Source organism: Dipodomys merriami, unplaced genomic scaffold, assembly GCF_024711535.1.
Source record: "Dipodomys merriami isolate MVZ:Mamm:240054 unplaced genomic scaffold, mDipMer1.0.p SCAF_2, whole genome shotgun sequence".
In the NCBI taxonomy this organism is placed as follows: domain Eukaryota; kingdom Metazoa; phylum Chordata; class Mammalia; order Rodentia; family Heteromyidae; genus Dipodomys; species Dipodomys merriami.
In genome coordinates this window covers 80,857,789-80,871,201 of record NW_027203381.1, presented here as the reverse complement: position 1 = coordinate 80,871,201, position 13,413 = coordinate 80,857,789, and the positions used below count along the sequence as shown (strand labels likewise).

The following is a 13,413-nucleotide window of genomic DNA, read 5'->3' as shown; positions in this document are numbered from 1 at the left end:
ATGTCATGGTGAACCAAGCTGGTGAAAACTTCTACCAATTAGGTAGCTGTAAGCTTATCAGTAAAACATGCTTGTGTACTGTGGTCATTTCCATTTCCTGCATTATGTAACAGACACTCTTCTGTTATTTAACTGGTACCTAAGGGAATTCAGAAAGTCAGAGCAGAAAGCACATGTTTTACTCTCATCATTTTAAATATGGAGGAACCCTGGCTTGCACAAGATGAGGATAGCTGATGTGACTTGCTTCAGGTCTTTCTCTTGTTAGTTGGCAGGACAGGTCTCCTGACTCAAGTCCTTGGCAGTCTGTCCAGTGTTCTCAATAGTGGATTAACCATAACCCTAACAATAACATCTTAATATAACCCTTTTCTTTATTAGGTCTTTTGGCTAGCCTTCATTTAAATTAAATTAAACTTAGCCAATTGTTTATTGATCTTAACTGCTTCAAAAGTTTTCCCTTTATACTTCCAGGCAATAAATAATCAAACACATAGATTTAAGAAGGGGAAAATTAAGTGTTATAATATACATTCTGCACAATCAACTATTAAGTAAGGTAGTATCATTATCATTAGTATTTTAATACTGGTACTGGGGCTTGAACTCAGGGCCTCATGCTCTCACTAGGCTTCTCCAGCCCTTTAAGGCTGGCACTCTACCACCTGGGCCATGCTCCACTTCCAGATTTTTGCTGGCTAATTGGAGATAAGATTTGTCTGGTCTTGATGGCTTCAAACTAAGGCCCTCAGATCTCAATCTCGGGAGTAGTCAGAATTACAGACATGAGCCACCAACACTCAGCTCATTATTATTTTCTTATTTTATTGTAGAATTGTGCAGCTCATCACAATGTTTTGATCAACAATAGACCTCATACATGATGGCCATTATGACTCTATCACCTAGTAATAGGGAATACATCCTTGTATGCACAATCACACTCTATGATATTTGCTCATTGATAATATCACCTAACTATTCATTTCTGAGATTGTATTCCCATCATTAAGCAAAACACATGGACAAAACTTTGTTTTCATGGGCAGAGCTTCTAATTCATGACTGTGATGGTAGCTTCAGAGCTGAAGTAGAGCATCTTTATTTCTGTGTGATACCAGTGTTGATATTTTCCTTACTTCATGTTAGCTTTGAGTATAAAGGACTTGGGGGTACTTTTCTCTCTGGTCAGGAAAGTGTGCATATCATACATAAATATTAAGACCTTCAAGTCAGGTGTTCTATGACTCTCTCTCTCTCTTTTTTTTTTTTTTCTTTTTGTTAGACGGCTTGAACTCAGGTATTGGGTGCTGCCCCTGAGCTTTTTCCGCTTAAGGCTAGAGATCTAACCACCTTGAGCCACAACTCCAGTTTTCTGATAGTTAACTGGAGATAATAGTCTCACAGACTTTCTTGCCAAGGCTAGGTTTGAATCTTAATCCTTAGCTCTTAGCCTTCCGAGTAGCTAGGATTACAGGTGTGAGCCACCAGCACCTGGCTGTTTTATGACTACCTCTCTAAGCTTTACCTCTTTCCTAGAGGGATTGTATAATGGAAAAGGATTTTTCTAGGCACATGGGGAACTTGGTTGAATCACTAAAAACAGGGATAGAAACATCTGGAAATCATTAATTTAGGAATTTTTCAGAAATTTGTATCATGAGTTAGAATGGTTTGAAGTTTCAGTGAAGAAACTGATAAAATGGGTCTGTGATTTTCTACCTAAATAATTGCTTTACTTTCAGTGAAATAGTATCAAAATTTAAAAGGAATTCTAAAAAGTATATAAATTTCTTTCTTAGCATAACTATGTAGTATATGTGTGAGAGGGTGTAAATAGTTCTACCTTATTGAAGCAATGACTTTGTTGTTTTGTTTGTATTTTATTTTATTATTATTTATTTTTAGGGCCAGAACTGGGGCTTGAACTCAGGGTCTAAATGCTGTCCCATTGCTATTTTGCTGAAAGCTGGTTCTCTTCTACCTGAGCCATAACTCCACTTCTTTTTTCTTTTTTCATGGTTATTTAGAGATAAGAGTCCCATGGATGTTTCTATTCAGGCTGCCTTTGAACTGTGATTCTCAGCTCTCAGCTTCTTGAGTAGCTAGAATGAAAGATATGAAACCACCAGTGCCTTTTTGTCTGTGTTTTGAAGCACACTTTCAGTATGTAGCTCCAGCTTGCTTGGAATTCTCAGTCTTCCTGCCTCAGTCTCTCCTGAATTCTGGGAGGTGCGTACCCCTATGCTGGACTTTAAAGTTCTAACAAGCAAGTCTTATTGTAAGAAGTAGCACAAAAACTCTTTGTTAAAGAATCCTATAACTAATTCATTACTGGACTTTTTGCTTTTGGGGATGGGTGGGCCATTACTGGGGCTTGAATCCAGGGCCTTGGCACTGTCCCTGGGTGTTTTTGCTCAAGGCTAGCACACACACCTGAGCCCCAGTTCTGCTTCTGGTTTTTTGATGATTTCTTGAAGATGAAGATGAAGATTTTTCTGCTGGGGCTGGCTTTGAACAAGGAATATCTGACCTCAGGCTCTTGATTAGCTAGCTAACCACCTAAGATTCTTAAGAATTAATAGAAACAGAGCCAGGTGCTGGTGGTTCATGCCTGTAATCCTAGTCAGGAGGTTGAGATCTGAGGATCACAGTTCAAAGCCAGCCCCGGCAGGAAAGTCCATTAGACTCTTATCTCCAATAAACCACCAGAAAACCGAAAGTAGGGCTGTGGCTCAAGTGGTAGAGCACTAGCCTTGAGCTGAAGAGTTGAGGGACAACGCCCAGGCCTAGAGTTCAAGCCCCATGACTAATAACAACAACAACAAAAATCAATAGAAAGCAATCTAGACTTATTTAAAAGTAAGACTGGTATTTTCCAGAAGGAGATGTTTGAAGATGGGTATGGCGATATGTGGAAAGGTGAGGCTTGTTTGCAGAGATGGAGGAGGTTGAGGGAGGGTTCAAGGATTGAGAAGAAACATTTGTAATGTAAGAAGATTTGTTTGCCGAGGGGGACTTGTGGGGAGGAAGGATTTAAAGAAGCATAGTATCTCTGGAACAAGGGATGAATAGACTTCCTTTGGATTTCTGGAATGAGAATATTGCAGAAAAGGAAATGGTTGTTTCTGAAGCTTCTAATTAGCCTCCCTCCCCCTCTTTTTCTTGTTCATGTTTGATGTGATTAGTGGAAATGAGAGGGAGGATTGTGTGTCCATTGTTCTTCATTGTGGAGCTTAGACTTTGGGGTTGAAATGGATTCCTCAGTTTTTCCCTTTCAGTCTCTTCAGGCTCCCCCTGCTGCCATTGGTGGCCACTATTGATTCCCTCCCCCTCCCCCCCCCCCCCCAGAGTCCCTAGGAAGAATGACACTGAAGAGACTGTTGTAAGCCAGGTCTGAATTCAATTACATGTCATCAGTACATGCTTTATTCATAACAGAGCCATACTGTAAACATCAGTGCGGAAGGAGACCAGCCTGGGGACCACCAGTGTACTGGGACAGCTTTGAAGAGCAGGCATCAACCACTGTCGGCTCCAAAGTACTTACTGTCTTGGAGACAGCTTTTCAGTTCCAACAGCTCTGGCAAGAACTGTACTCAAACTTTAATATAATGTGGATATTTTCATCTACACCTTAATTTTTTTTAATTTTGAAATTATTTTTTCTCAAATTGTCTTGGTTACTTACATCTTTCCTATTTTCCCAACAACATAAAACGATTCCACTTTTCCTACTCTTGCCTTAACAATATTTTTGTGATGAATTCTTGCCATGTTGAGTGACTCTAGGCAGTGTCTACATATGATAATGTAAGAATACAAGTACATACTGGATAGTTTAGGAATCTTCAGACATTGCTTGGATAAATCACGTGGACAAGTGCAATCATGTAGGTCACACTTTAAGTCCATCCTCTCAACATAACAACATAACATTTGGTTTTAATTTGTTTTTCAAAGCTTTGAGTGTATTTTCAATATCTTTTGATTTCTCAGATGCCACTGGAGTTTGAACTCAGGACCATGCATACATTTAGCTTAGCTTGCCTGGCTGGTGCTCTGCTACCCGAGCCATGCCTTGACCCAAGTTTTTTGCTGTTTTTCCTTTTTGGGGGGCTGGGGAGAGTATGGATATAGAGTCTTATGAACTTCCTTTTGTTTTGTTTTTTTGGTTAGTCGTGGGGCCTGGGTGCTGTCTCTCAGCTCTTCAGCTCAAGGCTAGGGCTCTACCAACTTGAGCCACAGTGCCACTTCCAGTTTTCTGGTGGTTAATTAGAGATAAGAGTCTCATGGACTTTCCTGCCCATGCTGGACTTGAACCATGATCCGCCAAATCTCAGTTTCTTGAATAGCTAGGATTATAGACATGAGCTACAGGCACTCAGACTGTTTTCATTATCTTAAAACCAGGATGTCTGCGGCCTGGCACTGGCAGTGTTGTGACTTCACTGTTGGTCACTTATATTTGAAGGGGATGAGTTTGATTGTGCTATCTGGTATATATGGAACTGGAGAATTGTATTTTAAAACAAATGCTAGAATTGTACCAAAGAGATCTCTAAAGAAAAAATTAAAAAATAATCCCTGAAATTGTGTTTTAAGCAATTTTTTTGACTAGAACAAAAAGTGTGGTGGCATTCATTTCTGAAATCTCTCTGGGAATTTCTGGCATTTTCTGACAATGAGATAGATCCATATTTAAGGTGGTTAAATAACAAGAGTCATGGAGGGATTAAATTTATGGATTGGAAAGTAAACACGAATATTTCAACAGGCATTAGCTTCTTTCCTGTTTAGACTTCCCAATAGTAGCCTTTCCCTCAGATGGCCACCAGATGCATTCTCTCCTTCTCCTGGGCCATTCTGTAGATGTGTGTGGACTAATGCATGTAGCTGTTAAATCTCTTAGGATTGTTTTGCTTTTGCAATAACACAATGTAGGGATCTTACCACTTCACTGAGAACTCTTGTTTGTTCATATAAAATGTACCAGAAACCCAAAATTAACACAGCAATGCAAATAATGAAGACAAGTCTTAAACTTTGGAGTTTTCTTTCCCTCATCATTTCTTATACATTTTAATTCAGATCCCTCTCTTCCTCTCCTTCCTTCTCTTTCTCCTCTTCCTCCTCCCTTCTGTTCAATTTGTCACCATGCCAAGGTCTTTTTGCAGACTTCTTCACCTCCACCATCCTCATCCTTCCTCTTCTCTGAAGTCAGCTGTAGTCTCTAATGTAATCTGCCTGCAATCACTTCCCTCCCACATCATTGCCTGGGGAATTCAGTCCACAGTTTTCCATTGTGCACCCCCACCTCCTGCTTCTATTCCCTTTGTCTACACCTTAAACCACAATCAAAATACATTTCTGAGTGCTAGTCTCCATTTCCCACTTCTCTTCCTTCCTTCCTTCCTTCCTTCCTTCCTTCCTTTCTTCCCTTTCTTTCTTCCCTTCCTTTCTTCCCTTCCTTTCTTCCCTTTCTTTCCTTTCTTTCTTTCTTTCTTTCTTTCTTTCTTTCTTTCTTTCTTTCTTTCTTTCTTTCTTTCTTTCTTTCTTTCTTTCTTTCTTTCTTTCTTTCTTTCTTTCTTTCTTTCTTTCTTTCTTTCTTTCTTTCTTTCCCCATACTGGGGCTTGAACTCATGTCCCGGTTGCTGTCTGTTAGCTTTTTTTGCTTAAGGCTGATACTCCATCACTTGAGCCACAGCTCTACTTCTGGCTTTCTGTTAGTTCATTGGAGATAAGAATCTCATGGACTTTCCTGGCTGTGCTGGTTTTTAACCTCAGTCCTCAGAACCTCAGTCCTCAAGGATCAACCCCTTAAGTTGCTAGAATTACAGACATGCACCACTGTCACCAGTCTACATTTCCCATTTCTTAGGCTTACACTCACAGGAGCACACCACAGAGGAAAAAAAGTGCACTGGAAGTAGGAAAGGAGAGAGTTATCAACAGTTACTGATATTATTCATGGGGTCAGAAAGATTCTGGTTGATCCTTTATCTTCTGGCTTGAATTTATTTTTAGGATTAAGAGATATATAGTTGAGATAAGCATATGTGTATAGTAAGCCATGACAGGAAATCTAAGCTTTAAGAAATGGATGACTTCTGTATCTGTACCTGATGATAAAAATCTTGAAATGTATGAACCTTTGTACATCCTTAGTAGACCCAATGAAGTTGAAGCAAAAACTAGAGTATCAAACATAAATATTCCTTTCAATCTTTGCCAGCATGTTCTTCCATCTAAGTAAGTCATTAGTAACTTTTCCCTACAAACACATGCTTGAAATATGTTGCATGGCTCCTTCTCAGATGTGGTTATTATTTGTGAATATCTTTCTAGCTTTGCTTTTGAACAACTAATATTTTTCAGCCTGTAATATTGTAGAAAACTTGGAATTGTATTTTGTTTGACCAATAGAAGTGCTTCAATAATACACTTCGTTGATTTATTTTTTGAAAAAATATGTATAAGGAGAAGATAGAGACAGATGGTTATACCATATGGGGTTGCGAGGAAGTTCTGGTAGTTCAATACTCTATTGTTTCATGAGCCCAAAGAAAGAAGAGACATAACCAGTAATATTTCATTCAGGATGGTTAACATTTACAACTTCAAACAAGTTCAAAGGTATAACTACATTTTGTCATCTATGATGACATCACTATCTTTGAGCACTGAGTCAAAAGTTAAACTCTGTGTAATCATCTTGACAGAAGGTAATCTTGAGTTAGTTAAAGTTGATGTTCTTTTTTTCAGAGGTATAGACTATTTGATATTCAAAATTATAAGTTGATTTCTGTTTTCTTCTATAGAATAACAGAACCACTTCACATCAGAAAATACTGTAACAGCTACCTTTTAAAAATGAAGCCACTAATGTTATTGGCTAAGCTATATTCAGTAAACATCTGGAAACTCTTTTGGTAATCATTCTGTTAGCTTTATTCATATTAGGGAAGGTATTTATTATTTGGTGACGTTTTTGGTTTTTTAGATGCCTAAAGTATATATAATTAACATTTTTGTTAGAGTCATTCTACAGAGTTAGAAAAAATAATTTGCAGTCTTCATATACATGCATATTGAGTTAGTCTGCTCAAAAAGTTCCTTCCAGTAACATTTTCTGGAAGATTCAGCATCTGGCCCAAAAACTGGGCAAAAGCTAAAGAAAAAAATGAAAATCTAAGCAAGTAAAAAATGAAATATTGCTGGGCGCTGGTGGCTCACCCTTGTAATCCTAGCCATTCATGAGATTTGAGATCTGAGAACTGTGATTCAAAGACAGCCTGAGCAAGAAAATCTGTGTGACCCTTATCTCCAGTTAACTACCAGAAAAATGGAAGTGGCTCTGTGGCTCAAAGTAGTACACTGCAAGCCTTGAGCAAAAAGGCTCAGGGACAGCGCCCAGGCCCTGAGTTCAAGACCCATGACCAACAACAATACAACAAAAAGTATTACTAAAGATTATATTCTAGTGTTTTGTACCAAGTAATTTTCTATGTCAAGATATTTGAAATGTGTAAAACTTGAACTGATATGAGGGTAATGAATGAACACTTACTACTAAAAATACCATCCAGTTATAGTCATGATTAATCTTTGATGTGATTTCTTTTAGTTCACTGTAACTGTTATCACTGTGGAGAACTGGCATACGAGACAGAGAAAATGCTGGTTTTTATGGAGAGGCAGCAGTGGAAATGGCAAGAAGTGATCAAATGTAGAATAGATCTGAAGGGTAAAGTTTACAGGTTTTGTTGATGGATACAATGAAGAGGGAAGTGTAGTGGAAGAGATTAATGATGACCACTGAGGTATTGGCCTTGTGTCTGTATGTAAGGGTGCAAGTATGCATTACAAACTGTCCTTAGTGCACTTATTATATGCACAAGACATACCTGTGTGTGCATAATCAATGTATATGGGAGGCTGTAAGAAAACTGTACATGTTATATGTTCCTTTAAATGTACATTATATGAATGTGTTTCATACTATAAAGTGTACTTCAAACTGTAATTTAAACAAGTAACATAATACTCATGTGAATACTGTATCTCTTTCCCTTTTTTATCCTATTGTTGGGCATAGGGGTGCTCTTTCTTTCTCTCTTTCCCTTCCTTCCTTCCTTCCTTCCTTCCTTCCTTCCTTCCTTCCTTCCTTCCTTCCTTCCTTCCTATCTTCCTTCCTTCCTTCCTTCCTTCCTTTCTTTTCTTTTTTCTTTCTTTCTTTTTTTTGTGCAATGCCTATATTTCTTTCTTTAAAAAATTTTTATTGTAAAGGTAATATGCAGAGGGTTACAATTAGATGTCACGTAATGAGTACATTTCCTTTTGAATAATGTCACCCCCTCCTTCATTCTCTCCCAGTTTTTCCCCTCCTCACTCCTCTCCCATGGGTGCTTTTTCGTATTATAATAAGTAACAGTATCATCCTCTCAAGATCCATTTATTTCCTTAATTCCTCAGTTCTGAAAGATTTGACTGGGAACTGGCCAAAGTTTGCTGGAATTTCAATCGGGTAAATCGACTACGGATGAAATTAATACAGAAATAACAACAAAAACCCATTGCACAAATAATATATACTTCTAAAATATATAAAAGCAAAATAGCAATTCTTGACATGACTTCTCTTAACTTGGTACAGAGACAACTACATTTGGAAACCACTCAGTAGCCATCTGTGGTACTTCTTGTGTGCTGGATGGAGATATATTACAAAGTCTGAGGTTCTTGAAGGTTGGAAAACAGACTCACTATTCAACAAGAACACTTAAACTGTTTTTTTCCCTTTGTTGATAATCTAAGGAAAATGTTTTTATCAATGGAAAGATTTTTTTTTGTTTTTATCTGCAGTGATAGATTTAATTCAGAGACATTTAATAGAGTTCAAATGGATGGTAGTCAGACTAAGGTCCAAAACATATTTATACAGCAACGTAAGTTTTGGGGGAACTTTAACCATGAAAGATATAATCCTGATGGAGGGATGGTTGGGTTCTGATGGGTATACAAGATGGAGTGAGATGTTGCTAGGCATCTTGCTAGACAGTGTTTGGTCCCAGTGATGATCATGGTGCATTTATAATACCAGGGAATTTTGAGAATTCAACAGTTTAGAGTTTTCATATATTCCATCTTGAACATGTGACAGTTTTTGGATTACTCTTTCCTCTGTCATCATGAGTTCTTATGAGTTCAGGAGCTTTAAAGTCTTCCCATTTTTTTTCCTGTTAGTCAGGGACTTGAACTCTGGGCCTGGGCATCTGGTGGTTTATTGGAGATGAGTCTCACAGACTTTTCTGCCCGGGCTGGCTTTGAACCTACTTAGTAGCTAGGATTGTAGGCATGAGCCACCAGCTAAAGTCTTCCTTTTGACAGGGTAACTCTCCATACCACCTCACTAACAAACCATCTCCTAACCTTCATGTTTTAATCAGTGTCTAACATAAAACATTTTTTTCTCTGCCAAGATATGACTTTAGTTTTGAGTTTATTAATCATTCTAGCAGAGATGGCTAAAGGAAAGCCCATGGAGTGTCTCTTTTAGGCAGTTGCTGGATGTTCAGGAAGCAGATGGCCTTCCAAGGACAACAACATGGAAGGGAAATTGTCTTTTCTTTAGCGTGCCAACCATTCCTTACTTAGAAATTGTTTCCCTCAAATATCATTGTCATCATCTTGAGTTATTCTTTTTTTATATAAAAAACACTATAATCAGTGCTTTTTATTTTTCTTCTGTGTCTAGTTGTTTTATTAGGTTATTAGAAAGCAGATTTTATTTTTGAATTACATTATAATGGACCACAAGGCTGACATGGGGCGATTCTTTTTCATCTGTTTTGTTAAGCAAAATTTTCTCTCTTTTTTTCCTCTCTTTACAGAGTCAGGCAAGATTATGGCAGAGAATAGCTACACGCAAAAACAGCTGGATTTACAAAATGGCAGTTTAGAGGAAGGATTTGGGGAGCATTCCTTGCACGACAATCCTCAAAACATGGAGAACCTAAGCTCCAAGAAATATGCTTCCAGCCTGAAATTTAAAGCCAATGGAGACTATTCTGGCTCTTATTTAACCCTGTCACAGCCAGTTCCTACAAAGAGAAGTCCTTTACCTTCGGGCACCAGTGTCAGAAGCAGCCCATCCTTGGCCAAAATCCAGGGAAGTAAACAATTCTCTTGTGATGGAACTGAGAAAAATCTTTCCATGAAACCTCCCACCCCTTTCCTCAGCACCACAGCCTCCCTTGGTGGATATCCACTAGGGAGAACAGATTTTGATCCTTATTCTAGTCGGGACAGTGAAAGGTCCTTGAGGATCTCTGAGAAGCCTCCCTATTCCAAATATAGCTCTAGAAATAAATCACATGACAATGTCTACTTTCTCGGAGGTCTTGAAGGACGAAAGGCCTCAGGCTCACTCCTGACCATGTGGAATGGAGGTTCTCTGAGTGACAGTAGCCCCTCTTCCATCAGCAGATCGGGAGCAGCAAGCATGCCTTCAAGCCCAAAGCAAGCCAGGAAAATGACCATTCAGGACAACCTAATCCTTCCGTCAAAGCTAACTCGACACAAGGAGCCACCATCTGAACACATCAGTTTAAGAACTCGGAAGTATTCCGGGAGTAGCCTGAGTCACATGGGGGCGTATAGCCGATCCCTTCCCAGATTGTACAAAGCCACAGAGAACCAGATTACGCCTCTCAGCTTGCCTCCAAGAAACTCTCTGGGCAATTCTAAACGAAGTCGACTAGGGGAAAAGGATCTACCTCATAGCATAATAGACAATGACAATTACCTTAATTTTTCTTCTCTCAGCTCAGGTGCTTCACCTTATAAGACTTCTGCATCGGAGGGCACCCCTTATGTGAGCTCCACCCTCAGTGTCCCTGCCAGCCCCCGGGTGGCTCGGAAGATGCTTCTGGCCTCCACCTCCTCCTGTGCCTCTGATGACTTTGATAGGGCCTCATACTCGGGGACCAGCCCGAGTCATTCATTTTCTGCAGGAGAACCCGACAGAGTGTTTTTGGCTAGAAGGAACTTCTCTTGTGGATCTGTGGAATTTGATGATGCTGACTTGGACAGCCTCAGGCAGGCCTCAGGTACTCCCCAACCTGCCCTTCGAGAACGGAAAAGCAGCATTAGCTCCATTTCAGGACGTGATGACCTGATGGATTATCACCGGCGACAGAGGGAGGAGAGATTCAGGGAGCAGGAGATGGAGCGACTGGTAATCTTTTCATCTGTTGACCTCACTGTCTTACTGACCCACATCAACAGGGCAGCCTTGGAGGCAGACTCCAAGGGCTTATACGGGGTGTTGAGTTTCCATGTGTATCTGCCTCTGCTGTCCCCTCCATCTCTCTCTTGGTGTTCCCTAACCCTTCCCAAGTCATTGTTGCTAAGCACCTATGGGCATGGGAAGATCCACTGGAGCCTGATGTTAATTCAGTTGCTCTACAGATCTCTTGTAAACTATTAATTCTAGAAGAAAGGTAATTGTGTACTTTACTGATTTTTTTAGATCTTACAAACACTGCTTTTAAGACTGTGGAAGGCTGGGCACCAGTGGCTCACACCTCTAATCAGGTGTGAGGAGGCTGAGATCTGAGGATTCCAGTGCAAAGCCAGCCTAAGCAGGAAAGTCTAGGAGACTCTTATTTCTAATTAATCACCAAAAAGCTAGAAGTGGAGCTGTGGTTCAAGTGATAGAGTGCCAACCTTGAGCAAAAAACACAATCAGGGACAGTGTCCTGAATTCAAGCCCCAGTACTGGCACCCATGTGCACACAAATATGCGTGCACACACACACACACACACAAATATGCACTCACATACACACACATGCACCCACACATACACACAAAGACTGTGAGGAAACATATTAAGTTGCAGGTGCATGGTTTGACATTAGTTAAGGAAAATATGTCATTAGAAATTAGGCAATACATTTGTACAAAAAGTTGTCAAGAAAGTTAAGGATTGTTTCCAAACTGTTCAACCCTCCTTCATTACACACATACTCTATGCTATGTCAGCCACACCTCTTAACATACCTGTGACTGAAAACTACAAGACACACCCACATTTACTGAGTTTGCTTCTCATTGACAGTGAATTTATATATGGACTGGGAACATGGCTTATGCATGAAGTCCTGGGTCCGATTCCTCAGTACCCCATACACAGAAAATGCCAGAAATGGCACTGTGGCTCAAGCGGAAGAGTGCTAGCCTTGAGCAAAAGAAGCTCAGGGACAGTGCCCAGACACTGAGTTCAAGCTCCAGGACTGGCAAAGAAGAAAAAGAAAGAAAGAAAGAAAGAAAGAAAGAAAGAAAGAAAGAAAGAAAGAAAGAAAGAAAGAAAGAAAGAAAGAAAGAAAGAAAGAAAGAAAGAAAGAAAGAAAGAAAGAAAAGAAGGAAGGAAGGAAGGAAGGAAGGAAGGAGAATTAATGCCTAAAGTGGAAAATGTTTAAAATAACGGGAAGAAATATATTTTGAGTTCCACTAATGAGAGAGAACAACTGAATTGTTCCACCTTCTTCTAAACATGTTTTTCTTCTTCAAGAATCAATAAATGTCAGAGATTGTTTTGCTTCATTAATGATTAATTTCCTTAATGAGAGAATCTATGGGATGGAAATCTGGTTTACGAAAGGATAAGATTTCCATAGTGCTTTAGTTACTATAAGAGAAGGTATGTCAATATAAACTTATTAAATCACATCCAAATTAGTTAATGCCAAGCCAGGTAAACTGTGGACAGAAAATATTAACTTGGTCATTAAGTTCAAATGGTTTACATCACTCCAAGTTTTTAATAAGTTAATATCTTCTCTCCTCACAGAGCTTTCAACTATCATAAGAATAGTGAATGAAAACCAGGATGCATTATGGAATTGAACTAAAGTTTGAATTCAGGGCCTTGCTCTTGGTAGACTGGCATTCTACCACTCAAACCATGTCTCTAGCCCTATTCACTTTTGATACTTTACAAATAGTGCTCTGGACCTTCACCATTCTATTTATTTTTCCAGAATAACTGGGAAGAAATTTGTGTGCCACCATGCCTACTTTTTTAATTTAACCTTTAAAAACTTGATTGAGATGTAGTCTGTGACCCAGCTCAAAGTAAAGAAAGATAACAAATAAAAATATATAAATAGTATTTGAACCAAGCAGTGTAACTCATATCTGTAATCCTAGCTACTTGGTAGGAGAGAGAGAAAGAAAGACAGAGAGACAGAGAGAGACAGAGAGAGAGAGAGAGAGAGAGAGGAAGGAAAGGAGGGAGGGAGAGAAGGAAGTAGAGAGAAAGAAAGAAGGAAAGGAAGAAATGAAAAGAGGAAGAAAAAAGATTAAGCAAAGCAATGCAATGTTTGCTAGGATATTAAATATGTGCTT

At 39.2% G+C, this 13,413-nt stretch overlaps 1 protein-coding gene across 6 annotated transcripts in view; it reads left to right on the top strand.

Annotated features, from left to right (window-relative positions):
* The window catches only part of Phldb2 (pleckstrin homology like domain family B member 2), a 196,633-nt gene that overhangs the window by 105,174 nt on the left and 78,046 nt on the right, over positions 1 to 13,413 (top strand). For all 6 annotated transcript variants that reach the window (XM_070030271.1, XM_070030269.1, XM_070030270.1 and 3 more), the window contains one exon: positions 9,894 to 11,239. In XM_070030271.1, coding sequence (XP_069886372.1) covers positions 9,894 to 11,239 — 1,346 coding nt within the window. The remainder of the gene's footprint in view (positions 1 to 9,893; positions 11,240 to 13,413) is intronic.